Source organism: Myotis daubentonii, chromosome 12, assembly GCF_963259705.1.
Source record: "Myotis daubentonii chromosome 12, mMyoDau2.1, whole genome shotgun sequence".
NCBI classification, from domain to species: Eukaryota; Metazoa; Chordata; class Mammalia; order Chiroptera; family Vespertilionidae; genus Myotis; species Myotis daubentonii.
Genome location: NC_081851.1, coordinates 39,537,899 through 39,565,765, shown reverse-complemented (window position 1 = coordinate 39,565,765; position 27,867 = coordinate 39,537,899). Strand labels below are relative to the sequence as shown.

General features: G+C 42.7%; 1 protein-coding gene across 1 annotated transcript; it reads left to right on the top strand.

Moving 5' to 3' along the window:
• The first annotated feature begins 3,461 nt into the window (after positions 1-3,461).
• On the top strand, positions 3,462-27,857 carry PLEK (pleckstrin). Its single transcript, XM_059659590.1, has 9 exons — positions 3,462-3,610; positions 14,202-14,357; positions 14,595-14,776; positions 16,379-16,470; positions 17,068-17,252; positions 18,905-19,009; positions 23,819-23,902; positions 24,716-24,785; positions 26,147-27,857. Exons 1-9 carry the CDS (start codon positions 3,569-3,571, stop codon positions 26,281-26,283), a joined length of 1,053 nt encoding a protein of 350 aa, XP_059515573.1. The 5' UTR covers positions 3,462-3,568; the 3' UTR covers positions 26,284-27,857.
• Positions 27,858-27,867: the final 10 nt, after the last annotated feature.

Sequence of the window (27,867 nt, the reverse complement as noted above, 5' to 3'; positions counted from 1 at the left end):
GTCTTGCTCAGGTGCCATCTAATTTTTATTTTTTCCACTCCTACGCCCCCATAATAACTTCCAACTAATGTTGGTGCAATGAAAAGCGGACAGCAAGCCATCTATATAGTTTTACATAATCTACTGTGGATGAAAAGGGGCCACATGCTAACCTGACAAGCTCAGGGGAGGCCTGCATGGCGGCCTTGCAAACAGAGACCTAAATTAATCACAAAGAATGGTCTGAAATTAAACTTTAACTAAAAGCAGTTATGGTGGGTTGTTACATCCTAGGCTGGTATCTTCACTGACAAGGTCAACCTTTACCTTAACTGAGCCTGTCTTTTTGCATCTATAATAACATACCCTTGAAATGTCTGGGTAACTTGTAACTTCCCTTTTTCTGGACTGCTTGGGGCACAACCAAATGTGCTGGGCGCCAGGACAGATACCACAAGTTCCTTCATTATCGTATTAATTGTTCCTGCACCCACCTAAGTATGTGTCTTATCATTTTACTTTTTATCCAATCCCAGGGGATTCCCTGCTTTGCTTTCTCCCGCTTCTCTAGTCTATAACCAATGGATTTCATGTAACCAATGGATTTTCATGTAAGGGACCTACGTCTCTTTCCTTTGATTGCAATGTATAAATGCAGATGTAACCCGCCAATCTCCGGAGCATTATCTCAATTCATTGAGGTTCTGCTTCCTGGCATATGTGGACAGTTTGGCTCAAATAAACTTACAAAAATTCTTTACAGGTTTCAATGTTGTTGTTTTTTTAATGTTAACACTACATTAGCCTAAAATGAAAAGTGAAACATAGAGGGGCAGTGACTGCTGGTTAGATAGAGTTGGAAGAAAGGAGGAGAGTGAGTCAGGAGACTGTTAGAAATAAAACCTCAAGAAGAGATCTTCCTGCCCCTGAATTTCCTGGGGTTTTGCCTATGCAGGGCCTTTCACTCGTCCACTATTAAAAGTGCCCTGATTTTACCTTGGGGGATGAGCCCACCTCCATCAGGCACTGTCCAGGTGGCTGAGAGGGAAGCACTGAGGCAGTCTAGTCCCATCAAAGGTGGGGTCCCTGGAACTTATTGTAGAGCCTGGAAACCATTGAAATTCTTTTAGTTTGTGTCTCAAAGACACCACTGTACTAGTTCTTGCTTCCTGGAACCCCACAGCTGCCCTGATTTCTGTCCTTTCAAAGACCTGAGTCTTCTTTGAATGCATATATGCATAACCCATGGATACAGACAATAGGGCGGTGAAGGCCTGGGGCATGGGGCGGGGCCAGGCTGGAGGGGGTTAATGGGGTGGAGGGGACATACGTAATACTTTCAACATAAAGATTAACACACACACACACACACACACACACACACACAGACACACCCAAAGACCTGGGTATTTTTTCTTTGAATAAGTTAGCCACTCCACACTCTTCTAGTGAATTCCTATTTGCCTATCTTAGTCAGAGTTGGTTTCTATTGATTGCAGCCAAAAACTGCTAATATAACGAGGAGCAGGAACTAGTCAAAAACTAGTCCTATGATTACTTCTATAATCTTTGTTGAACTTATCATTGAAAAGAATCAGCCCCACAATTTATGCAAAGAAAATTTCCCTGTCAATTTGTTTGATAATTACCTTCGTTTGTAAATATCCCATGAACTGATGTTTGGTACCTTAAAACTAAACTGTAGCCCCTGGATATGTGAAAATGTATGTTTCGGTGCATCTCTTTTTTAAGTAATTCTTTTCATGTTTTATAAAAATGTGGCTCAGTGGTTGATTGTCAACCTATGAAGCAGGTCACGGTTCAATTATGGTCAAGGACACATGCCTGGATTGTGGGCTTGATCCCCAGTAGGGGGCGTGCAGGAGGCAACCAATGGAAGATTCTCTCATCATTACTGTTTCTATCTCTCCCTCTTCCTTCCTCTCTGAAATAAAAAATATACTAGAATATATATTTAAAAACATGGATCAGCCCCAGGATAATGAAGACTCTTTGAAAATGAGAAATCACTTACTAAATGTCTCAGACACTTTTCTAAATATTTACAAATATCACCTTATTTAAACTTCAGAATGACCCCATTGAATAGATGTTATCATCCCCATCTTACAAATGAGAAAACTGAGGCACAGAGGGATTAAAGAACCCGCCCATTTTCACATGGCCAGATAAACATTCTCAAAGTTTGCTTCATAGAATACTAGTTTTACAGATTTCTACTTGTTTCCTGTGGCTTCTGTAACAGAGTACCACCAACTGCATAGCTTAAACCAGCAGAAGTTTACTGTCTTGCAGTTCTGGGGGTTAGAAGTCTGAAATCCAGGTGCTGGATGGGCCATGTTCTCTATGACTGTTCTAGGGGAGACTCTTCTAGCTTCTAGTGCTTGCAGGTAATCCTCGGCATTCCTGGGCTTAAAGATGTATCACTCCAATCACTGCCTCTGTGTCATGTGGCTGTCTGCTCTCTGTGTTTCACTCCTCTTCTAAGAAGAGCATTAGTCATATTGGATTAAGGGCCCACCTCCTCCAGTATGACCTCATTTTAGCTAAACTAATTCCATCTCCTAAAATCCTATTTCCAAATAAAATCACATTCTAAGGTACTGGGAGTTAGGACTTCTTTGGAGGGGAGATACAATTCAACCTATAACAAGAATGTTAATAGACATTGCTCAAAAAGAATTCCGTGGTCAAATAAATTTGGGAAACACAAGATTAAACACCACTACAATAAGACTGTCTGCTGCAGTACTTGAATTTGTTCATCTAAAGGCGAGTCACTAAGCTGAGACTGTAATGTACAATTTCTCAAACATGTTTGAGTACGGATTGCTTTCTTACCAGCTTACTGTAGGGTTAGCACTCTGTGTGTCAAATGGTCCTCAGGCTGATGGGAGGCAGCAGTACCCTGGTAAGATCTCTCCCTTCTTTTCTGCTTCTACCTCTTACCTGCTCTGTCACTTTGAGACAACTGCTTACTTTTCTGAGCATGAGTTTATTGGTGTCTCAGATGGAGACAATAGTAAACTTCCCCCTATGGATTTCTTGTAAGGACCACAATAAATGAGGATGGCTGAAAAATAGCCAGTAGAGTACTTAGCATAGAAGTGGACATTCATTTAATAGTAGCTACCTTTGTTATGCTAACCTGTTGGTTGTGAATTTCTTGGAATGTTTATTAAGCATTTCTAGGATCTCAAGAATCATTTCAAAGCCAGGACTATTTCTATTAAGAAGGTTTTCTTGTTCATTTTTCCTCTTCTTTTGACCATTTTCCTTCTATTTAGGAGAATGGTTTTCCTTATGGTTATACAAATTTACAGCTGCACGTTTAACAGTCTCCAGCATTAGCACAGAATGGGTTGTTTCTCTCTGCAGTTCCTTATTCTGATCTTCCACCCCAGTGAGGGGAAGAGGATGTGATCATGCGATCGCCTGCCAACGGGAAATTGTGAAAGGGACCTCACCATAGAAAAGCAGCCCACAAGCGCCTCAGCTCTCAGAGGAGGCTGAGCTTCTGAGAGGACTTGTCTGAGAGTGGACCCAGCCGTCTGTTTGTCCAACCAACATGGAACCAAAGCGGATCAGGGAGGGCTACCTGGTGAAAAAGGTAAGCCAGAAGTGCCGCCTACACGGGTGTCATGGAGAGAGGGTTGGGAGGATCAGAGTCCAGTTTGCACTCCCTGTGCACTCGTTTTAGAAATGTTGAATGCTGAACCTATTGGGTTGAACTAGGAGAACATCGCAGCATGTAAATGTTCAGGAGGAAACCAGTACAGGTTCCACTTCGTTCTGGTTCTTAAAGGTGAACTTACCTAGCATAGGTGTCAGCGGAGGTTGAACTCGTGGGACTGAGAACTCCAGGCTACAGGGTCTGGAAGGCAAAGGTCTAAGCAAAATCAGTATGCTTTTCAAGAGCCACATATGCCTGTTATGACTCAAACTCTTTTGCTGTAGAGGTTATTTGGAGAGACTATTCAGTTGTTATTTAAATTCCAATTCCCCTCTTTTTAATTTTTATTATTTTTTTTTTTTTGAGGAGAGAGAACAGAAAATGATTAAAGATGAGCTGATATAATAATACTCTAGTTGTAGCTTATTACTTGGGCTTTCTTCTTAGAATTGGTACATTAAAACTCTATCTTTTTTATTGGCCTGAAATCATTCACAATTCTTAGTGAATTTATACAACGTGCCATTCAAGTGGTAGGTAGAGCACCATTTTAAAGATTGGAAAATAAGGACACAAGGGCACTCAGAAATGCTTAGTCTCACTGGTGTGGCATCAGGAAATTGAATTTTGTTAGTACTGCTGGTTTTTCTTCTGCTGGTGAGCGTATGCCATGTCACTGTGAAACTCTCCAGGATGTTGAGTTCACACTCAAGGTTTATGAGCATCCTGTGGGCAATACACATATAAATAGTACACTCATACTGTCCCAAGTGAGCTAAGCATGTCAGAAATGAGCTGAATTCGATACGGGCCTTCAGATGAATGCCTACAGTGACTCTTCTAGGTTGTTTGTTGGTTTAACATTTTAGCCAAAATGTTCTACTTACAAGGAGGTTAAACAGGACACATTGATGCCTGATTCTCTTTTATTTAAAGCTGGAAGGGACCCTAGATCATCTGGCTTCATTCCCTCATTAACAGAAGGGGAAATTGAGACCCGGAAGCTGGGTGACTGACTGCCCAAGGTCACATGGCTGTGACAGAGTTGGGGCCAGAAACCCACTCTTTTGAAACCTGAGTTTCTGATTTTGTGGCCCTGAGCTCAGTCAGTACACCAGGATTTTCTCGGAGTAAACTTAATCTAAGCTAGGATTTGTAATGCATCTATGGTAGTGAGGGGTATGAGCGGATGAGGGAGACTACGTAAACGCTCAGTTTATATTTTCTCTAGCTGGCCATCTTTTGAAACATCCTTTGGAAAAGACACACCTATGTACACAAAGGTGTATGTAGATTCTTTGCAATAGGCACCAATACTCTTTTTGAGAACCAAAAATAATAAATGTTGACTTACTTCTTTCCTGATTGCTTCAGTTAGTATCCTGAGATGAGCGGGTAAATGGAAACATTTCTGCAAAGTTGTTTTGTTCAAAAATAATTTAAACATCATGTAATAAAAACTGCTTTAAGTGTGTATTTTCATATTTTAAACTCTACAAAAAAAGAAGACTGAATCTTTAGTAAGTGAGTTTGCCCCAGTAGAAAATGGGAATGATAGAGTTAGGGTTATGGACTTAAATTAATAAATACATAGTTTTTAATTTTTTCAGATCATGGCCTGTAAAAGGCAATCTAGAAAATGTAACAAGAAAGAAAAATAGTGAAATTTCATATTGATATTTACATCTTCAGTAATTTCTGCATTTTTCTCTGGGACCTTTTGAACACTTTGTGTTGTAATGTATTAAGATTCCCTAATTTGTCATTTTTAAGAAATGCTTGCTTCAGAAATATTCGCTTGTTGGCTGCAGAACTACCCCTGAAGCCAGAATTTCCTGGGAAGGTGCTGAAGTTCTTAACTTCTTTAGGTGTTAAGTTTCATTCAGGTACCTCATATATGGGGGTTAATTTTATATATATATAGATATTTACTAGTTCTTGGCTTGATTGCCAAGTTAATAGTGAAGCAAGGACCAAGAAAATCTTTCTCTGGCAAGGCTGTGCGAATCCTTGACTATAGTTTTTAACATTAAGGCATGACAGGCAATAATGTATGAATCTCCCTCCAGGCACGTGTTTTTTTATTTTATTTGTTTGTTTGTTTTTCTCATGCAGTTTCAGATTCCTAGGTGGTAATAAAAATATCTTTCTCCTTATTATTCTTTTATGAAATAACTTTATTGGAGATAAATACGTTTGGGGTAAAAAAAATACAACACTAGGAAAACTCTGGTGCAAGGATTTTGTCAAGTCAGAAATCTTAGGATCGGTAATCAATGGAATGTTTCTGCTTTTCTTTTGTGCAAGGAAACTGCCCACATTTCACAATTCAGGTTTCCTCCTAGAGATGATAGTTAAGTAAAGGAAGAAAAATACATAATTCTGTCATTTTGTAGCTTTTTCATTCTAAATAAGACCTGGATTTCCTTGCCTCAGAATCTTGTCACTACAAAAACAAAAACAAAAACAAACAACAACAACAACAACAACAACAACAACAAACAAACACAAAAATACTTAGAAGCTACTATGGGGCCTAAAAATAATTAATACTTTTCCTCTCACCTTTTAAGTTCCAACTGCTAATAATCAAATCAACAGACAGATTAACAGGAGAAAATCAAATTTTAATGCATGTGCATGGGAATTCACATAAGCATGAAAATTCCATAGATAGTGAGTTGACATTGGGTATATATGACATTTTTGACAAAGCAGAAAAGGAGTGGGAGAACTGGTCTTAGATTTCAGAAGTGAGATTGGCAATTCACAGGTAGTCGAGGAAGAGCACAGTATACACGGCAGGCGAATTCGTGCTAGGCAACTCAGAAACAGTGGGACACTGGATATCTAAGCTAAGGGGTACCAGCCTGAGGCCCTCCTATTCACCATACTTAATTTGAATTTGGTTAAGGCAGTATCCTAAGGTTCCCTTCCTGGAGTAGGTTTTGCTGAACCTCTTGGAAAGGATAGGAGGGAGGGCTTGAGTTTCTTTCTGAGCCTTTTATTTCTCAATAACCATCTCAAAATCAATATCCCAAAAAGGCAGCTTCAGGGTGGCAAACCTTTGATTCCCTTCACTACCATGTAGCAGTCAGTTGTTCTATGAACAAGATCTCATGCAATCCTAACCATCCTATACAATAGTGTCCTTATCCCCATCTTACAGATGAGAAAACGGAGGCTTCACAGGTAAAAGGCCTTGCGAGTCTGAAATGGGGCAGCTGGGGAAAGCAATCTAGAGTCCCGCTCAGCCTTATGTGTGGGGTGGGGCATGTGGAGCAGGTTCTGCTCATGTGCATAAGCATAGCTTTAAAAAAGAGAAAGGAGCAGGTTACGAATTGGACTCTACCGTGTCACATCCCAAACCAACCTCATTCCTGGGAGTTTATGGAGCAAACTGTTGTTGATTGCTTGACAATCAATTCCACAGGCACTTCATGTAGCAGAACTGATCCCAGTTTGTAAGCTTAGAGGTTTGGGTGGTCTTTTGGGCTGGGAGAAAGCACAGGAGTTGGGGTGCCCAAGGACAAGCGGGTTGGACAGGAAAGAAAAGGCCCTGCGAGAGGTGTGTTAGCCCTACTTGACAGATGACAAAACTAAGGCACAGAGAAGCTAAGAGGCTTGCCCAAGGTCACACAGCTATTAGGTGGCACAGCTGGACTGGAACCCAGCAGTGTGGCCTCAGTGTCGCAGAGAGCTGTGCCTAATCGTGTTACGTGCAGCCCTCTTGGGCTTGGATTGCAGTGATTTAGATTTCAAAGCACGGCTGTCGTGATGGCTGGTACCCAGGATAACCTTATGCCAGAATGATTTCACAGAATTGCCTACAAAACTGTGTAATCCCATCTGCCTATATGCTAACCACTTTTGAGCACCTGCTCCAAGTTAGCCACAGTACTAAGCCCTTTAAGTATATTCCACTTAATGTTTACAACAGTGGGAAGTAGTACAATATTACCTTTATTTTACAGGTGAGGAGACTAATGTTTGGAAAAATTAAGTAACTTGTCTATGAGGACCGTCTTCAAATTTGAACCCAAATTCCTAAGACAGAAATCCCATGCTGTTAAGCACTTGGTACCATTTCTCTATTGCTTACCCAGTATGATTTTATTGAGAAATTATCCAACCTGGAAGATTTGATTAATGTAAAAAACATATTAGGAAATAGATTGGTTCCTTGCCTTCAGATAATTAAAATAGGCACAAAACAACCATTTGTCTGGGATTTTATACAAGTGATTTCATGGATCAGGTTGGAAAACCAGAAGATACAATTTCCAATGCAGCAGAAATAAGGATGTAATTTGATGCAACACCAACTTGAAGTAACATGCCCATGAGTGTGGGAGAATAGGTCATGCCGACTCACAGTTCTGCTTTAGTTGAACACGTAGTTTTGAGCATAAGGTAATTTTCCTTTGAATTCCAGCTGTACGTCAACATATGAAAAGAGAAGTTTGAGGGAAAGGAGAAGTTAAAGGAGGTGTCCTCACTCCCTGGGAAGTGACCGGGGAGGGGTTCTAAACAACATAATAAGGTTGCCCCAACCCACAGCAGTGAGTCGTGGCTTTTTTCAGTGACGCTGCTCATACTCTGCATCCTTCCATTGAATTGGAGGTGTCATTCAAGGTCACTCTCTCCCCCTGTGAGATGGTGAATCATTTAAGAGCAGAGACTGTCTTACTCATTTTCCACCCCAGCACCCAGGCCAGTGTCTGAAGCACAGGAGTTGCTCTATCATTATTTGTTGAATGAACATGTCTCAAAGGAAGAAACTTGCCTAAATCATAGAAACCAAAGAATTGGGGGTCCATATTACAGTAACTTATAATGTATTAAATTTTTTCCAATGGGGTATTCGTTTTTCGGTGATCATGTTAAATACGTGTTAGAACTTTACTTATTTTTGGCTTGCAGGAGAGACCCAAAGGGATATCTTGAAATTGAGGGTATCCACAGGGATAGTAAGGGCAACAGCCTTTTTTGGAATAGACGTGTAGAATCTGAGGGTTGAAAGGAGTATTAAGTATTAAAGTAACTTTTAACTGAATTTTCCACCTGAGGCCGCATTTCTTTTGCTATTCTGTTACCAAGCATGCTTGAATGCCTCTTGTGTCAGAGAACTCACTAATTTAACTTTCTCTCTTAAGTTATGCGTAAACTGTTTTTTCTGAAACCTCCATGATCTGTGACAGTGTTTGACACCTTTGAAGACAGTCCTCCTCAGCTCTGCTTGTTCCTTTTGGGGCTAAAACCTACCCAGTTTCTTCAACCATTTCCCCAAAGAGATGCCATCCTGTCCCTCTCTTTTGAACAGGCTCTGGTTTACCTGCAGCCTTGAGGTTTTCTAAACGCAAGGTCGTCCTCCAGGTGCACCTTATAAGCAGAGTTACAGGATATAGGTACTATTTATTGAGCGCTTACTATGTGCTAGATAATGCCATTGGCAATCCACATGAATTGTTTTATTTAATCTCCCCAAAACGCTGAAAAATACATAGTAACATTGTCCCCATTTGCCAGATGTAGAATGAGGTATAAGAACTTGCTCAAGATCCCATTGGTAGAATGTGGCAGAACTGGGATTTGAGCCTGGACCACCCAGCTCTAGAGACGTGGTCACCTAGTGGTTATGTGCCACTTAAAGTCAGAACATTACTGTCCTCATTTTAGATCTTATGCTTCTATATGGCCTACAATGACTTTAGGCTTTCATCCTATCTAACAAAAGAGAAACATGGTAATTGGCGTACGTCCGCTACCCTTCCCATTGGCTAATCAGGGCGATATGCAAATTAACTGCCAGCCAAGATGGCAGCCGGCAGCCAGGCAGCTTGAAGCTAACATGAGGCTTGCTTGCTTCAGTGACAGAGGAATCCAACGTTCCCTGCCAGCCTTGCTGGCCTCTGAGCTTGCAGTTTGATACATTGTTACAAATATAGAAGCTAAACAAAACCCCAGAAACCTGCTTTCAGCTGGCCCTGGATCTCAGAGCTGGAGTTGATACAGTGTTTCGATTATTGAACCCAAACAAACCAGATACCTGCTTTCAGCAGCAGAGGCCTCAGAGCTGGAGCCAGAGCTAAAGCTGGCCCAGAATAAAAAAAAGAAAAAAAGGAGCAGTTGGGAGCTTCAGTCACCCACCAGCCTGAAAACAGCCCTCAGCCCCTCACCCAGACTGGCCAGGCACCCCAGTGGGGACCCCCACCCTGAAGGGTGTGTGACCAGCTGCAAACAGCCATCAGCCCCTCACCCAGGCTGGCCAGGCACCCCAGTGGGGACCCCCACCCTGATCCAGGACACCCTTCAGGGCAAACCAGCCGGCCCCCACCCGTGCACCAGGCCTCTATGCTATATAGTAAAAGGGTAATATGCCTCCAGCACCGGGATCAGCGGAGCCGAGAGGCCTCCTGGCACCAGGATCAGTGTGACAGGGGGCAGCGCCCAAACACCCTTAATGGCCCTGCTCTGTGCATGAAAGGGGGTGGCGCCGCAACCTCCCCATCGATCCTGCCTTGAGTGTGACAGGGGGCGGTGCCCCAACCCCCAAATCGGCCCTACCCTGAACGTGACTGAGGGTGGCATCGCAACCTCCCAATCCGCCCTTCTCTGTGCATGACAGGGGGTGGCGCCCCAACTCCCCAATTGGCCCTGCTCTGATCCCGACCAGGGGCTGCACCTAGGGATTGGGCCTGCCCTCTGCCACCTGGGAGCAGGCCTAAGCCAGCAGGTCGTTATCTCCCGAGGGGTCCCAGGCTGCGAGAGGGCACAGGCTGGGCTGAGGGCCCCCCCTCCCCGCTCTCCTGCCCCCCCCCCCAGTGCACAAATTTTTGTGCACCGGGCCTCTAGGATATATATAATTGATTTTAGAGAGGAAAGGGGAGGGAAAGAGAGATAGAAACATCAATGATGAGGGAGAATTATTGATCAGCTGTCTTCTGCACACCCCACACTGGGGATCGAGCCTGTGACCTGGGCATGTGCCCTTGGCTGTAATTGAACCCGGGATCCTTCAGTCCGCAGGCCGACACTCTATCCACTGAGCCAAACCAGCCAGGGCACTTTAGGTTTTTTAAAAAATAGTGCACATCAAACTGCTGCTCATAAGGCTCCTTTTTGTCTTTTCATGCCCAGTTCCCCAAATCTTCACCAATATATTTTATAAATCTTTTAAAAAATCTTATCAATGGACAGAATTATATCTTATTTAATTTTTGTCTCTTTGAGTACTATTGAAGCAGTACATTTTTATGTCTATTGAGCCTGAGTATTTCTTCTCTTGAGAATGGCCTATTTATATTGCTTGCCCATTTAAGGAGTGTTTCTATACATTTTTGATGATTCTAAAAAGTTCTTAAAAACATGTTAACTTTTAATTATATGGCATATTACAAATGTCCACATTTTATTTTGCTGTGTTTTTTTAATGCACAGAAGTTCATTTTTTAAAAGTATACAGTCAAATATCTCATCCTTTGAGATTTCTTCTTTTGGCATTATGCAATGTCAGACTCTTGTGCACTAAATTATACCAGTCCCATGATGATCAACAGCTGTTCCCTGGGAAACATTAATAAACCTAATTCAGCATCTAAAACCCATCCATTGTACATTGTAGAGGTTTTCTTCTATAATGACAAAAGGCATTACAGAAAAATACAAATAATACCTCACCCCTCAATACTTCAGACATATGATATATATATGTATATATATAACATATTATATAAAATTATAACCATGATTTTATGTATAGCTAGCTAAGTGGCCTGAAAAAATTGATTTAGGTTCCAGAATTACTCAAAGGTACATAGGAACCAAAATAAAGATGGCATCTGAGGGGAAGTAGAAAGAACATAAAATTGGGGATCAAGAGCCCTGGGTTCTAGTTCCAGTTCCACATGCACTGGTCAGGTGTAATGTGCCTTGGGCATTTCAGGGTCACTCTGCCCGGTTTGCTCTTGGGTGAGTGCCAAGGGGGTGGGGACAGGAAGGGGTCAGTACAGTGGTGGGGAGGAGGTGCTTTCAGTTTACTGCAGTGAGAAGCTGGTGGCCATAGCAATGGCTAGGAGAAGAGAGATCACCTGCCATTCCATCATCCTAACCCAGCTAACTCCTACCAAGCCTGGAAGAAACTTTCCACTCTAAGAGGCTGGTCTCATTTCCCTTGTTTTACAGAGGATCAGCCTTCTCAGTGTGCATAATGGCCCTGAATCCCAAATGACACATCCTGCTCTGAGAACTGACAGACCCCTGAGGCTACATTTGAATTAGGAGTAGCTTTACTTTAATTGCCTACAGGAGGAATGCAGTGCTGGCTGACCTCTCCCAATTTATCCCAATACTAAGGTCAAAACTGCTGAGTGATTGTGGCAGTTATTCATCTCTGAGGGGCCTGAGGTAGAATATACAATTTTAGACATGAAAGGTATTCAGCGTTATTTAGTCCAACTTTTTGCTCCTAGCTCTGTGAGTATCGCTTTTATTATTTTCATTATTTTATACACCTGTTTCTATGTTTCCCTGAAAGTATAACCTAGATTTTACTCTATATAGTGTCTTGTGTTCATTTATTTATTAATTTTCCCCAATTATTTTGAAAAATTTCAAACCCACAGAGTAATGAGAAAATGAGTACAACTACCTGTATACTATTTACCTTGATCTATCAATTGTTAACACATGTTCGCACTTGCTTTATCTCTCATATCTCTGTATTTCTATATAAATATACACACAATTTTCATGAGAATAAGCTGCGGACATCATGCTACCTCACTCCTCAGTAATTCAACATATATCTCCTAAGAATTAGGACATTTTCCAGTTTGATGTGCCATCTTGCACTCCTGCCCACCACATATTGGGATTCCAGTTACCATCCTTGCCAAGTCTTGCTCTTCTTAATTTTTGTAAATGTTAGATATTCTAATGATGTGTAGAGGTATCTCACTGTGCTTTTAATCTGCATTTTCCTAGTGAATAATGATGCCAAACATCATTTCAGATACTTTTTTGATAACCTCTTTAAAATATATATATATATTGATTTCAGAGATGAAGGGGCAGGGGAGAGAAAGAGAGATAAAAAACATCAATGATGAAAGAGAATCATTGATCGGCTGCCTCCTGCATGCCCCCTACTAGGGATCAAGCCTGCAACCCAAGCATGTGCCCTGCCTGGGAATTGAACCATGACCTCCTGGTTCATAGGCTGACACTCAACCACTGAGCTGGGCTGGATAACCTCTTTAGTGAAATGCCTCTTGCAGTTGTTTTCCCATTTAAAAAATAGATTTTATTTTTCTTATTGATTTGCAGGAACCCTTTATATTCTGGATATAAGTTTCTCTCAGATAGATGTAAAGCAGAAAGACATTTAACTGAAATTATTTCCTGTGTTTGCAGTATCTGACCTTCCCCATTTTTAAAGAAAGGAAAACAGTCTAGTGTTAGTATGGATAGTCATTCTGCCTGTGCGAAAAAGAGATAGTGGGTTCTAATTTTAAAAGTTCTTTTAGTAACTAAAATAAAGGAAACACTTGGACAAGCAAAATGATACAAAATGATAGTCCCACAAGTACTTAACCTTTTTGCATAAATAGACTTCCTTTTGGGCAACTGACCTTAATATAGAGGCTCTTTGCATGTTAAGATAAGCCGCAAGGTCTTCTGGGAGCTGGATGATAATTCTATTTTGTGGAAGTCATGACAGGGTGACCTCATGGGTCCAATGGTGAGAGGCAAAGAACCTTATTTTCCCAAACTCTCCCAAAATATGGACAAAAAAGAGAGACTTCTTTGATTTAGTCAGAACAGTTAATGTACTGCTACAGGGGCAGTTGACATTAGTCCAGACTGAAAACTTTTCCAATAAAGATCTTCCTAAAAGTATGGATGGCAACAGTCTGGCATCACAGACCATTTTTCAAGGGATTTTCATACAACTTAGCCATCCTGAACGCAAGGCTGCTGTCTGAGTTTCTTCTTGACATTCACATTCAGATAAAATCTTAGACCACAGGATGGAAGGAACTGCAGCGCACGCCACCTTTATGGCCGCCACACCTGAGGGAAACACAGCTGTTGATCATGTCGCTTTCCCCATGAGTCCGGCCTCGGGCTTCAGCTACTATTCAGTCTGTGCTGGCACTTGAGATAGAATCTATTTGCCATCCCTGAGTTGAACTGAGCACAATGGGCAGGGGTGGGAGCAGAAAGCCAGCCTGAAATGCACAAGAAGAAGAGTAGAGATCCATCCCGTATTCCCTTGGTAATGACCCATGAGAGGCTTATGGCCGATTATGAACATGCATACAGTTTATCTTAAAAATATTTTTTTAAAGTTCCAGAAGAATGGCAGTCCCTTCTCCCTTGAAGGCTGCTTGCCTAGCACTCTGATCACACAAATGTGGGTCACCTGAGTCCACACTGGTCAACAGTAGGCTATTGACCAAGTCCTACCGCATCTATAGAACAATTTTAGAAAATATTGTTACATGGCTTTTTGTTGTCATTACAGGGGAGTGTGTTCAACACCTGGAAACCCATGTGGGTTGTATTGTTAGAAGATGGAATTGAATTCTATAAGAAGAAAAGTGACAACAGCCCCAAAGGAATGATTCCTCTGAAAGGAAGCACCCTGACTAGTCCCTGTCAGGACTTCGGCAAAAGGATGGTGAGTTGACATTAATAGCCACAATGAATGGTTGGTCAGACACTGACCTTTGAGCCTGTGCACAGCCTACAGTATGACTGGTTCCCCCCGGACTAGTTCCCTCACCACCACCCTGGGCATTTGGGTCTCTCTTGGCCAAGTACTTCCAGGACAGGGTTGGCTCAACTGCTGTGCTTCATAAGGGACCTCAGCCCCTTGAAAAGAGTGATTCCTAATGGCATGTATTTTTATTTTCAGTTTGTGTTTAAGATCACTACAACCAAACAGCAGGACCACTTCTTCCAGGCAGCCTTCCTGGAAGAGAGAGATGGCTGGGTTCGAGACATCAAGAAGGCCATTAAGTGCATTGAAGGAGGCCAGAAGTTTGCGAGGAAATCCACCAGGAGATCTATTCGACTTCCAGAAACCGTTGACTTAGGGTGATTTTCTGTGTTTGCTTCCTTCTACCCCTTCTTTTTTCCCCTTTGAGGAGATGTTCCAGGGCCTGCTTTGGTCACCTCTGAAGGCTATATTCACCCTTCCAGGCCGATACTGGCTCTTGGTGTACTACGATGTTTACCTGGATCTGAAGGAGTGATCATGGCTTCTCCAAGGCCTAGCAGCTGAGGAGACGAAGCTACTGGAATATAGATTCCCTCATTTTGGAAAACCTTGGAGAAGAAACCTTGGCGGAGAAAGAGATCCAAAGAGATAGAGAGAGACAGAGAGATAGAACCTATTGCATTTATGAAGTAGCCATAATAAGCTAGTCTTTAAAGAATGCTCCAGGATGTCTGGGTAGGGAGGAAAAGGCAGGGGGTCTGCATCCATGTATGCAAGGTTTTGAGTTCAAGTGCATATATTCACACTGTCACAAGGACCAGTCAAGGTGAACACCCATCCTGGGAAGAAACCCTGGCCTGGTTTAACGTCCTATGACGTGGGCTGGCTTGGAATTGCAGGTGCTAGTTGTTGACTAAAGATTGTTAGAAGCTCACAGGAAAATTAAGCCCGTGACAGGAACAGGACTCCTTCCTTTCTGCATGTTTCATATCTCCTTCTATCACATGAGCTTTTTTTTTTTTCTAGAAGAATCATTGCTTCCTGATAGTTTTGCATCTATGTTGAGTATAACCTGAAATAGGAGCCCAGTCAGAAAGTATTCCATATTGGCTGCTAAAAATGTTCAAGAAGGGTTCTGTTTACACAATGTGGTTGTCCCTGAGAGGGACCAAAGACGAACCCTTTCAGCAGCCTAACACAGGACTTGGCATGTCACAGGGGTTTAAGTTTGTACAATGAGCTTGGGGAGACTTAGAATCTTCTCTCACCAGCAGAGCTTTTGGGTAAAGACCCAAGAGCAGGCACCTGGTCTAGCGCAGCTGCTGGCTGGGGGCATCAGGTGACCACATTTCTGGCCATGGCTGTCAGAGCTAAGTGGGAATGGTGTTTGCGCTATATGGAACCACATGATACATGAAAGGGGCTTTCTGAGTACTTGTTGGCAGTTTCTCTTATAAGGCCATCTTGAGTTTATTACTTCAAGGACAAAAATGAGAACTTCTCACTATTTTGCTTCTCACTATTGTCTCATAATAGAATAGGAGATAAGCTTAGCTAAAACATTTGCTTTCTTGGAGGCAATGTCTAGTCTAGATGGTCTCTTAATGACACTTGAAGGATTGGGATGTGAAAATCAAGGGACCTTGAAGATTAGAGTGGAAAACTGGCCCTGAGAACCTTAATCCATGCCACTTAACTTTCTCTCTCAGGCACTGGGACTTAAATCAACAAAGAGCTCAATGAATTTAAGAACTAATAATTATCTCCCTACTGCATTCTGTTGAATGCCATGCCGGACACAGAATTATGCAAATATCAACTCTGCCCTTTAGCTACTTGTGTTCTGGTGGGGAGGTTAGGCACAGGGGCCACCTGGGAGGGGAGAAGCTTGTGTTCTTGGCCAGCTCCTCAAGGTCCCTGCGAGGACTTGCCATTCTGAAATGCTCCCCACTCATCCATCTGTTTTCATCTCTGTGCAGGGCTCTGTATTTGTCCATGAAAGACACGGAGAAAGGAATAAAAGAGCTGAACCTAGAGAAGGACAAGAAGATTTTTAATCACTGCTTCACAGGTAAAAGGCCTTGCGAGTCTGAAATGGGGCAGCTGGGGAAGGCAATATGGAGTTCCCGCTCAGCCGTATGTGTGGGGAGGGGCGTGTGTAGCAGGCTGGGTAGACGGGGTCATAGGAGGATGACTGGTGAACATGAGAATTGAACTTCTCCAGCATGGACATAAAATGAAGGGTAGAAAAGAACTTTGTTGCCCAAGATATTGTTTTGGAAATGCCAGCTATATCAATCAAAGAGTCATTTTTTTCTCCCCCCAAATGGTATTATGTTAAAATAGACACAGAGCTGAATAAAAGAATAGACAGGAATCAAGATATATAAGACTTAAGTGCAAGTGGGTAAAGAACTATTTCTTTAATGATGCATTGCTTCTTAAAGAACTTACAGATTTTTAAGGAAAGAGAAACAAAACAAAACCCTTTACATAGTTCCGTTTGTTTCCGGGCAGCTATCCCACTGATTTCGTTTTTCCTTCCTGGAATAACAGGGAAGATGAAACAAGTCAGACACGCGGGTGCTCTGGGGCTTTCCAGGGGCGATGGTCAGTGGTTTGTTCTTTGATTAGGAGAGTTAACCTTCCCTCTGATGGCTCCATCCAGGTAACTGTGTCATTGACTGGCTGCTCTCCAACAAGTCTGTTCGGAATCGCCAGGAAGGCCTCATGATCGCCTCCTCACTGCTCAACGAAGGGTACCTGCAGCCTGCCGGAGACCTGTCCAAGAACGCCGTGGATGGGACTGCTGAAAACCCTTTCCTGGACAACCCTGATGCCTTCTACTACTTTGTAAGTGAGAGAAGCTGCTTAGCTACTCTTCCTGTCATGGAGACTGCTCTGGGCAGATTCGAGGCTGGGCCACCCACATGCGTGAAAGAGAGGCCCAGCCCTCTCCCCAGAGTTGTTAGCTGTTCTTGCCTTGACAGCTGTCCCCCAGCTCAATGCCTGCCACATCCAAGCGAGCCAGTTCAAAGGAAAATATTGTTTACTTGAGTAGTTTGCTTTAAAATGACTTTTAAAGCTTCACATCTATTCTTATTCTAAGCAATAATTCATTTATAAAAACGAAGAGGATAGAGCAATAAAAAAAAAAAAAAATTGCAGCCTGCATGGAGCTGCCTTTCTAGAGGAGATCCATAAAATCACATTATGCTGATTGTATATTTTCTCAAATATACATTCAAATATTCAATTTAATGCAAAATGTATGCATTGGCACTCCCTCCCCCAATCATCTGTGTCACCACAGATGGGGAAACACGGGATATTACACAATGTGGACCTAAACCTGGGCCACGTGAGAAATCCTGCAACAGTGAATTTCCAGGGGAGTTTTGGCAGTTTTGTTTCTATTTGGGGTCAGAGCACAGAAGTTAGGAAGCTACTTAAGAGCCTTTTACAAAAATGATGTGAATATCCCAGAGAGAGTTTCATTTCACTTTGGGGGAAGTTCCGCTGTCAGCATACATATTTTTAAGACCTCTGATTTGGCTGCTTATAGCCATTTAAATGTGGGATTCTAAAAATATCCAGCCACAAGGTCCAGGCCAGGCTTATTTCCTGTTTAATGTGTTACTGAGTCCAGGGTATTGGGCTAGAGCTTCTTAAGTCCTCCCCATTGAAGGTCTTAAAAAGTGGCTCCTCTTTCCCTGTATGATTCATTGCTTGCTTATAGCTGAGCAAAACCCAGCTCACTGCTGACCTCAGGGGTTGAGGCTGGGCACCTGCTCTTGTTCTTCTCAAAGCAGAAGAGGGCAGAGTGGCAGAGATCATAGTGGAGGTCTTGTTGTGCAATGTCTTATAAAGTAGCCAACTCTACGTTTTAGGATGTGGCTTTGAGGTCCGAAGAGAAGGAAGGCTTTGAAGGAAGAAAGGTGCTGAGCTAGGCTTAAAATATGTGTAGCATGGGGAACCCAAGAAAATGAAAGGATATCAGCAAGATCACATGAGTGGAAGGAGAGGAAGAGCATCTAGATTCTAGAAACAAGATTAAGGGGGAGGGGAAATGAGATAACCAAGGGCAGCCTTTATTTTTTCATTGTTTATTTTATTTATTTATAATATTTAAAAAATAAATCTTTATTGTTGAAAGTGTTACATATGTCCCCATTTTTCCCTCATTGACCCCTTCCAGCCCACCCCCTCTGCCCCAGGCCTTGACCACTCGATTGTCTGTGTCCATGGGTTATGCATATATGCATACAAGGTCTTTGGTTGATTACCCCCACCCCCTTTCCTCTGAGATCCAAGGACAGCCTTCAAAGTTCAAGTTGGGATATGAGCCACTGGGGGAGAAGAAGGAGCCTACGCCAGTGGCTGGAAGTGGTGCAGGGTGTGTGTGTGTGTGTGTGTGTGTGTGTGTGTGTGTGTGTGTAAAGATGGTACACATAGCAATATGCCTAAGACTGGTAAAATAAACTTGCTATTTCCTTTCCCAATAGCCAGACAGTGGGTTCTTCTGTGAAGAGAATTCCAGTGATGATGATATAATTCTGAAAGAAGAATTCAGAGGGGTCATTATCAAGCAAGGATGTTTACTGAAGCAGGTGAGTGGCCACTACTGTTCCCTTTTAGCCTTTCCCTCTTCTCAGGTTCTTTTCATTTCTAAACCACCAAATGATATTTCCTTTGGCTGATATGACTATCAGTAAATGAAACCAGCAGACTGAGATGGACAAATAGCTTGGTAAATGATCAAAGTGGCATTAGGACAGGAGGACTGAGGCAGGCAGGGCAGAAGATGCACTTCAAAAAAAGGAAACTCTTTTATCAATATCATGGGAAAAAGATGTTTCAAAAAAATTATTGATCTTTTAATTAGCTGGAAGAAATCAGTTGCCTAAGAGATGGCATGGAAAAGACAGATATTTCATAATAAAAATACTTCCATTTGCTTATCCCTCCCCCTCCGCTTGCCCCCAAAGTAACCAGGAAACAGGAATAAGCCACACCCAGAGGAGGAACATCATATATGCTTGAGAGCAAGTAAGTGCCATTCCAGCCTGTGGGTAGGACATAGTGAAACCAAATCCAGGGCATGCCTGAGGCCAACTCTGCAGAAGCAGCAGACGAAGGTCAAATCCAGTGAGAGGGCATGGACTCAGTCCTGGGGGGAAGTCATGTGCAGTTCTCAAGTGTCCACAGGTATAGGCTAGCATTAGACTAGGAGGCAAGGGCTAGGTGAGCTGAAGAGCTGTAGTTAGTTACCAGCTGCCAAGGCATGAGATGCCGAGAGTTTAAGGGCTGGGGCGAGCGAGAAAGCCAGGGCCAGCACCTGGTAGAGGCAGAAGCAACAGGAAGACATGGGAATATCAGGATGAAATCAACTGGTACTAGCACATGGTGTCACAGAAGCAAAAGCTGCTTGATGAAGCCAAGGTTTTGCCCTTCTGGTTGTGTTGTGAGCTGTCTTACAGGCACTGCTCAGCATGTAACAGGGAGAATCTGGTTGCTGTAGGAGATTTTTGTGCACTGTCTATAGGCCCTGTGGGACGGAGATTTGACTTACCTCGTAATGGACCCCTGAACTTTCAGGGCAAAGAAGGGAGAACCAATGTTGAGTATATATTTACTTTTAGAAAGAAGGGATTTGGGCTAGCTGAAATTAGGTATAGACGTGGATTCCGAGTTTCACTAGGGGAAGTGGGGCATTAGTGTGGTAAACTACCTTAACATCAGGGTCCTAAGAAATAGTACAGCAAGGATTTAGAAAGATTTCACAGAGTCTTGTAATGACTTTTATGACAGGGTGACCAGTGACTAGATTAAAGGAAAATCACAGGAGCAAGGCCAGCCTTATATAGGGGAGACGGACAGTTTGCCCATTGCTGGCTTCCTCTTTAGTTTAATCCTGGCTCTTTGATTACAGGTGCTGGGAGGTGGCCGTTAAGACAAGAGTTCCTTAGGAGGGAATCTCATTATTTTCTTACGTTGTTGATTCCTTGTAGAATTCTGTATTGTTATCGGCCATTAATGACTGTTCTTGAATTAGTTGACCTGAGAAGCCCTAGTCTAGAGAGGAGCCCTGAGAAAACTGAATGTGAGGGTTGAAAAGGGCTGAACGAAGTCTGAGCTGGACTGCATAAGTACCCCAATGCAAGCCCTGGAGGGTCAAAATCTGGCTGAGGGTAACGGGTGCTTGAGTGCCTGTTGAAGACAGTGGGGACCAGAGTAGGCGTGCTTCCATGTTTTCCTTCGCCTGCCTTTACTCGGCCTTTGCTAGCTACCGTTTAGCCTTAGCTAGCCCTGTTGATGCACACTCTACTCCTCCAGGGACCTGTTAAAATTGCATGCCAGGCCAATTAGATTAGAGTCTCTGGATTTTATAGCTCCCATTGGTGTGTGGCCAGGCTGAAAACCACAGATCTAGCCTTTTACCTAAAAGCTAATTTATCCTATTATCAGAACACTACTATTTAAATAGCCATCCTTATAAACCTCCTTTAAACATAAACAAAACAGAAATCTATGTGCACTCAGAAATTTTGTTCTTTTACAATATTCTTTCCTCTCTTTTTTGGGAGGCCGGTGGGGAAAAGAACAAAAACCTCTTCTATTTGAATTGACAGCCCCCTTTAATGTTTCCTTCCTCTTAGTTCAGTGGTTTATATCAGAGTCATCGGAGGGAATTTTTTAAATGTCCTTGTTAAGTGGCACAAAAACTAACCCACCCTGTGTCTACTGCTAGGAGTTAGCGACCATTAACCTGCATAGAATGCTGATCTTGAAAAAGGACACCTGCGCTCCACACCTTAAATGGTGAAGAAGCAGTGTCCAATTGGAGTTTGCCCCTTCCTCCCCATCTTTCCTCCCCACTTCTCCCATCCTAGAGGAAATAATTCTACTTGGGGGAATGTAACAAATTCTAGGACCAATGAGATTGGATTATATTCGATATAATCTTTTTAAATATAATTCATTCTGTTGTGACAATGGATAAAATGTCTGGTTTCTCAACCAATGTAGATTCTTTGATGAGGAAGGACAATGTGTTATACGTGTATGCTTTTCTCGTATCTGCTGCAGAATTCAGCATCCTTCTTGGTCTATAATAGGCAAAAAACATTTGTAGGATGAATTAAATAAAATGTAAGTAGATTACTTTGACAGATCAGCAACAATTCTTGGAAGCCCTAGGCACCCATGCATTCCTTAAAATCCCTCAGGAAATGCTCATTAGATGAAAGCTGTCCAGGCAGAACATCAAACTCTTCAACTTGTCACATTGTGATGCCAGTGAGGGCTTAAAGGGATTATGGTGGTGGCCAGGGTTGGCTGATTTCACATCTTCCTGTTACCTTCCTCTTCCATTGACTCATGAGAAGTTGGTATTCACCCAGTTATTTCATAGGAGGATATGGCACATACACAGATCAGGATAAAACGATGTGGGCAGAAACTTTAGTGTCCACATTTTATGGGCAACATCAATTAAGGCGAAGAGCAGAAATTCATAAGAAGAACTTTAGAAGTTGATGCTTTGCAAAAGCCATTCTGAATGTGAAATATCAGATAGAAATATTCTGTATTCTCCCATATGAGTTCACAGAGTTCCTGGCTTCAACCTTCATGCAAGTAAAAGACTCTTTTGACATGAGCTCCTTGACCAAATGATTGGCCAAATAACTTAGACCCATTCTTGAAAGCTCCCTTTAAACTCCTCTGACCTGGAATTATGGCACTGTTTGCTAAAATTGTAAATGTTTCATTGCTTTCTATATGCACACAATGAAAAAATGTTGGGAAATTCATTGATGTGCCTGTCAATGTGTGGAGTGTTAGGGAACAACATTCTTTGTACTGGCAAGATAGAAACTCCATATCTTTTCATCTAATACAGTATTTTTTGGCTTCTGAGTTATTCAAGTCATTTGAATTTCTGTGGGAAAGTATGCAATCAGTTTTATCATGACATTTTAATAAAATGCATTGGAGGACCAAAGACAAACAAGACACAAATTCTGCCCTTAAAACCCACAGTCCAAACAGTGTCAGTGTGTAATTCTATTGGAAAAGGCCAAGTCCTATTCTTCTTTCTCATCATGTCTGGTACAGCAGCTATCGCTTCCCATTTCTTTTGCTGCTATCTGATGTTAGTCCCTGATAATTTTATGCCTGAATTGTTGCAATCATTTTTTAAAAATATACTTTATTGATTTTTTACAGAGAGGAAGGGAGAGAGATAGAGAGTCAGAAACATCGATGAGAGAGAAACATCGATCAGCCGCCTCCTGCACATCTCCTACTGGGGATGTGCCCGCAAACCCAGGTACATGCCCTTGACCGGAATCGAACCCGGGACCCTTCAGTCCGCAGGCGGACGCTCTATCCAGTGAGCCAAACCGGTTTCGGCTGCAATCATTTCTTAATGACTTTCTTTTTACCTTATTATCTTGCCCCTGGTTTATCTTTAATTTAACCAGCTAGTTCATTCTGTATGTTGTCACCACATCAATCTTCCTAAAATGTGATTATAATCTTTTTACTTCTGACTCAGCAACAACCCCACCTTTAATTTTTACCAAGTCTCTTTCCACTTTTCCAATTTTGACTGGACTGTTCCTCATGACCCCTGCCTTCTAGTCTGACTGCTCTTACTGCTGTTTTGTTGTCAATTGTCTTCTTACCTACCCTTTTCTCACCCATGTGGATAGGAATAGGTCTTTATAAGACTTTCTTTGACATCCAAACCCCAAATTACATACCTCTCATTTAATTTTTTTCAAATCCATTATCTATACCAACTATTTGATACTTTATTTTCCCACATAGACTATAAACTCTATGAAGAGAAGGGACATGTCTTAAATTAAATCTCTTTATAGCCCCCACATTACCTAACATAGTACATTGCACATACGGAGTACTGTTTTGTATAATATCAAGTTGGAAGGCAATCTTAGCAATAATTTAATCTATAGTTTGTTTATTTTTTTAAAAAATATATTTTATTGATTTTTTACAGAGAGGAAGGGAGAAGGATAGAGAGTTAGGAACATTGATGAGAGAGAAACATGAATCAGCTGCCTCCTACACACTCCCCACTGGGGATGTGCCGGCAGCCAAGGTACATGCCCTTGACCGGAATCCAACCTGGGACCCTTGAGTCCGCAGGCCGACGCTCTATCTGCTGAGCCAAACCGGCTAGGGCTAATCTATAGTTTAATGATATCCAAATTGTTCATGGGCCACCTTGCTAACTCTCTGACAAAGATCTGAGTTGGGGCCTGGTTCTCCTAGAATTAGTATTTCATTTTTTTTTTTCAATTCAGCCAAGATTTATTTTGCAGGTGCTATATATACAGAGCGATGCCAAGAACTCACCATCCCTTTTCTTATGTTGTTCCTGGATATAGGGGCATCGGAGGAAGAACTGGAAAGTGAGGAAGTTCATTCTGAGAGAAGACCCAGCATATCTGCACTACTATGACCCAGCTGGGGTGAGATTCTGTGGCCAATGAGCCCATCCTACTGGCAGCCTCCACTGCATCTGCTCATGGGGCTTTCCACTCCCATTTCCGCTCTGCTGATATCCCCTTCCCCTCTTCGTCCTCCCACTTTTGTTTTTCTGCCACCTGTCTCTACCATTTTCTACCTCCTCTTATTTGCAAAGATTTGAGATCTTAGGCTTTGAGGCATAGCTCAGGGAAGAAAATATCACTAAATTGTTATTTATTAGTCAACTCAACAGAATTTGTTTTATTTTTTCTAATCTAATATTTTCAGAGGGATTCAACCAGTTCAACACTTTGTTTAATATGCAAACAAGTGTTAGTTTCTCTTTCAGGCCAACTTGGATGAAAGCATTGTTTAAATCTAGGCGCTTAGACTGTTGAGTATTGAAGGGGGCTTTTCCTCAATGAAATGAGCCAACTCTGAATGTACAGACAACTCCATCTGGGTTGGGTCCCCAGCCTCTTCAGTTCCCTCCCATGAGTGTTAGTTGCATGAGGCCAAAGAGCTCCGGAAACATGCAGTTCTCTTGTGGGACACGATGATTCAGCCTTTCCACCTCCCCTCCCACTTTCTCCAGATATGAAGCTAAGATTGACTTGTGTCTCCTCACCCCATCTCCCCGGGTGAGGTGGTGGGTGGGGGACTTGGAAGGGGTGTCTTTTAATTTCCTTCCACTCTTATCTATTTTGGGGGCCCTGATCTGTACCAGAATGAGTGTGTGGCTTTGCTCTGACAGAATAAGGTATATCCACACCCTGTACTTTGGAAACATAACGAAGGACTCCTCTCTCCTCTAGGGGGAAGATCCCCTGGGAGCAATTCATTTGCGAGGCTGTGTGGTGACCTCAGTGGAGAGCAACCCAGATGGTAAGAATGAATTTTTGTTTGAGAGCGGTGTATCTACTTAGCTTCCCTTTCCACTCATGGGCATCCTGAGCCAACAATTATCAATCATTCGTTTAATCAGGCATAAGCATGAATGAATTTCTGTTTAAAAATCTGGGAGAGACCAAGAGCTATTCTTTCCCAACTTCTGCCCTGGCTCTGTGGGTCTTGGGGAGTTGGAGAGATTTTGTGGATGCTTTGGGTAAATCTCTGAGCAATGCTGAGAAAAATTCTTCACATTAGAGCCGGCTTAAGTGGAGTAACTTGTTACCTCCTGATGGGTGTAAGTGAGCCACGACATTCCTTAATGGGAGCCTTTTACATACCAGGAAATCTCTCACAACCCAAAGAACATTTGTAGTGTGTGGAAGGTGTACCTGGGTTATCGTTAGGTCTGTGCTAGTCGGGTAGCGGCACGGCCTTGGGTGAATCACCTCACTAATCTGGGCCTTAGTTCTTCCTCTGAAATGAGGGGTTTGCACCAGATGACCTCTGGGTCCCAGGTCACAAGTCTATGATGTGGTGCCTGGAATAAGCATGCTGGTGTAGATCGACTTCTCAGGTGTGGGGAGGGTGGTATCACGGTGGAGGTGTGGTTTAGACATCCAAACCTTGATTTTATCTGGTTGTTTTGGGTTTATAATGTTATAGAGATAGACAGAAAAACACTATAGTTGCATAAGCCTAGATATTTTTTTCCACTACCCCTGCTTACTCCCTTCACCGCATAGAATTCTGCTTTAGTTTTGGGGTAGGGAGCATCTTGCTTTTTAATTTGAGGTGGAGACTTTAAGCCTTGTCACAGTATTGGCCAGTTTACTGCCTCCAAACTTTCAGCAGAGACTCTAACTTAGCCCTTGACAAAATCAAGTTCAGGCTAGTCTGGTGGTACTGGCGGTAGGCCTGGCTATCTATTTACTTACTTACTTACTTATTTATTTATAAATTTAAAAAGGTATCAGGGTCAGCCCTTGATTTATATTCTGAGCAGAGGAAATATTCATTAGACACTATTAGAGGTTACTCACTACTCATATGCAAAAGTGAGTAGTTTGTAAAAGAAAATGTTTCTCCTTGAGTGTTTCAACTTATTTCTTAAACACACACACACACATACACACACACACACACACACGATCATACTATGTACCTGTCCATATAAATACTATCTATAGTTATACAATAAATATATATGATCATACAATGATGGTAAGTTTGAAAACCACATATTTGATTTTCCTTGGACACTCAGGAAACAGGGGTTTCCTTCCTTGCAGAGGAGGGTGAGCTAGGTGGCCTCTCTGATGCTCATGGGCACTGTCATTCCTGTTTTCTCTCACCAGCCAAGAAAAGTGAAGAAGAGAACCTGTTTGAGATCATCACGGCCGATGAAGTTCATTATTTCTTGCAAGCGGCCACCCCCAAGGAGCGCACCGAGTGGATCAAAGCCATCCAGGTGGCCTCCCGGACTGGGAAGTGAGGACACACCTGCAGCTCCTCCCCACCCTCCAGAGGGAACCCCCCAGATAAGCTCGGTCCAGGATCTATTCACTTCTGGAGACACATCAACAAGAAAGGGCCCAGGGCTGGGAACTGTTCACCTGCGGGGCTTCTAAATGTAACTAACCACATGCAGGCGATGTGCACCTGCACCCCACCGAATGGCTCACTGCAGTCTCTGCTACTCTTCGTGTCCCCCAAGCAGATATACCAAGCTATGTGGAGTTGGCACACAGCTTAATCTCTCAGGCCCCCCCTCTGGTTCCTCTTCTGGAAAATGAAGTGAAAGCCTTGAGGTCCTCCCTAGCTTAAAACCCCAAAGCCCCATGATTCTAACACCCCCGCCCCCAGCCGTCCAGCTGCTGTCCCTTCTTGACTAAGTCTTGGCCTTCAGAACCTGAAACAGCTCTTCCCTTTATAATCCTTGCAACCTGTACTAAAACGACTAGGCACAAACCACGTTTGTTCTTTTCCACTTCCTTCCCTTGCCCTTGGCCACAAGATTATGTATCAAAACGAAGGAGACCTCTTTTCTTCCTCCCTCCCTCTACCCAGAAACGTCCTGAGAGCCAGCAGTGCAGCGGTGGCTTTCAGGGTGAAGCTTTCGTCCACTCACTAGAGCCTGGAAGGTTATCATGTCTTCTGCGAAAAAGATCCAGGGAGGCCTGGAGTAGCCGAGGTCTTTTCCATGCCTTAAAGCCGCTCAGAGCAGGCATTTTCCACTCCCACTTAAGGCTGATCTGAGAGGGCCTACCTTTGTTTCTTTCAGGAGCATTTCTCTATCATTTATTACCATTAGGATGGGGAACTCCACATCTTTGAGATTGTTTCATTTGAGTGTTTGCAGGAAAAAAAGTCACCATATGGGTTTCCTTCATGGTTTCTCTCCATGGGTGCAGAGACAGCTGCCTGGTAATGTGTGCCTCCAACCCCAGCTCCAGGGTGCAGGGGCTGGACCGCAGGCAGGCAGACGGGGTGATAGGTTCATATAAAGTTAGCACTGAAGGGACAGAGCTGGTGGAGGTGGCAGTCAACGTGGTTTGGTGCTTTCAGTTCTGTGGTGAGTGACACTGTGGTTGTGCCTGAGCTTTAAGCATAAGCTGTAGCAACTCCTTCTGGACCTCATGGACCCACTTTCAACCAGACTGATCTGACCTTGATTCAAATCAGGGACCGGTTTCCAAATTTTGTTCATGTCTGCTCACTGGTGATCCTAATCCAAAACTGAGAGATAAACTGGGATGTGTGTAAAGGTGTATTTCCCAATTTCAGATTTTTAAATCTAAGGCCCCAGTGAAGAAAGGAGAGTAGAAAATTCTTCCTAATTGTATCAACTCTCTTCCCTCCCCCAATTTCACGCAATATCCATGAGGCTATTCCTAGTCCCAGATTGTTTTAGCAAAGGCCTACGGGCAAAAGACTACCTTTCCTCTGATTCTGTAGTAAACTGTTTTCTTAGAACAAGCACAGTAGTTTTTCGATATTCATTGTTAAAAGTATTTATTAATATGGAATCCACGTTGTTTTCAAATAAATATGACTGTGTTTAGTGTCTTTTGGATGT

Coding starts and splice junctions, on each gene's coding strand:
- PLEK (XM_059659590.1), top strand. CDS start 3,569: ATGGAACCAAAGCGGATCAGGGAGGGCTACCTGGTGAAAAAG. Junction 14,358..14,594: donor AGGACTTCGGCAAAAGGATG/GTGAGTTGACAT, acceptor TTTTATTTTCAG/TTTGTGTTTAAGATCACTAC. Junction 19,010..23,818: donor AAGGATGTTTACTGAAGCAG/GTGAGTGGCCAC, acceptor TCCTGGATATAG/GGGCATCGGAGGAAGAACTG.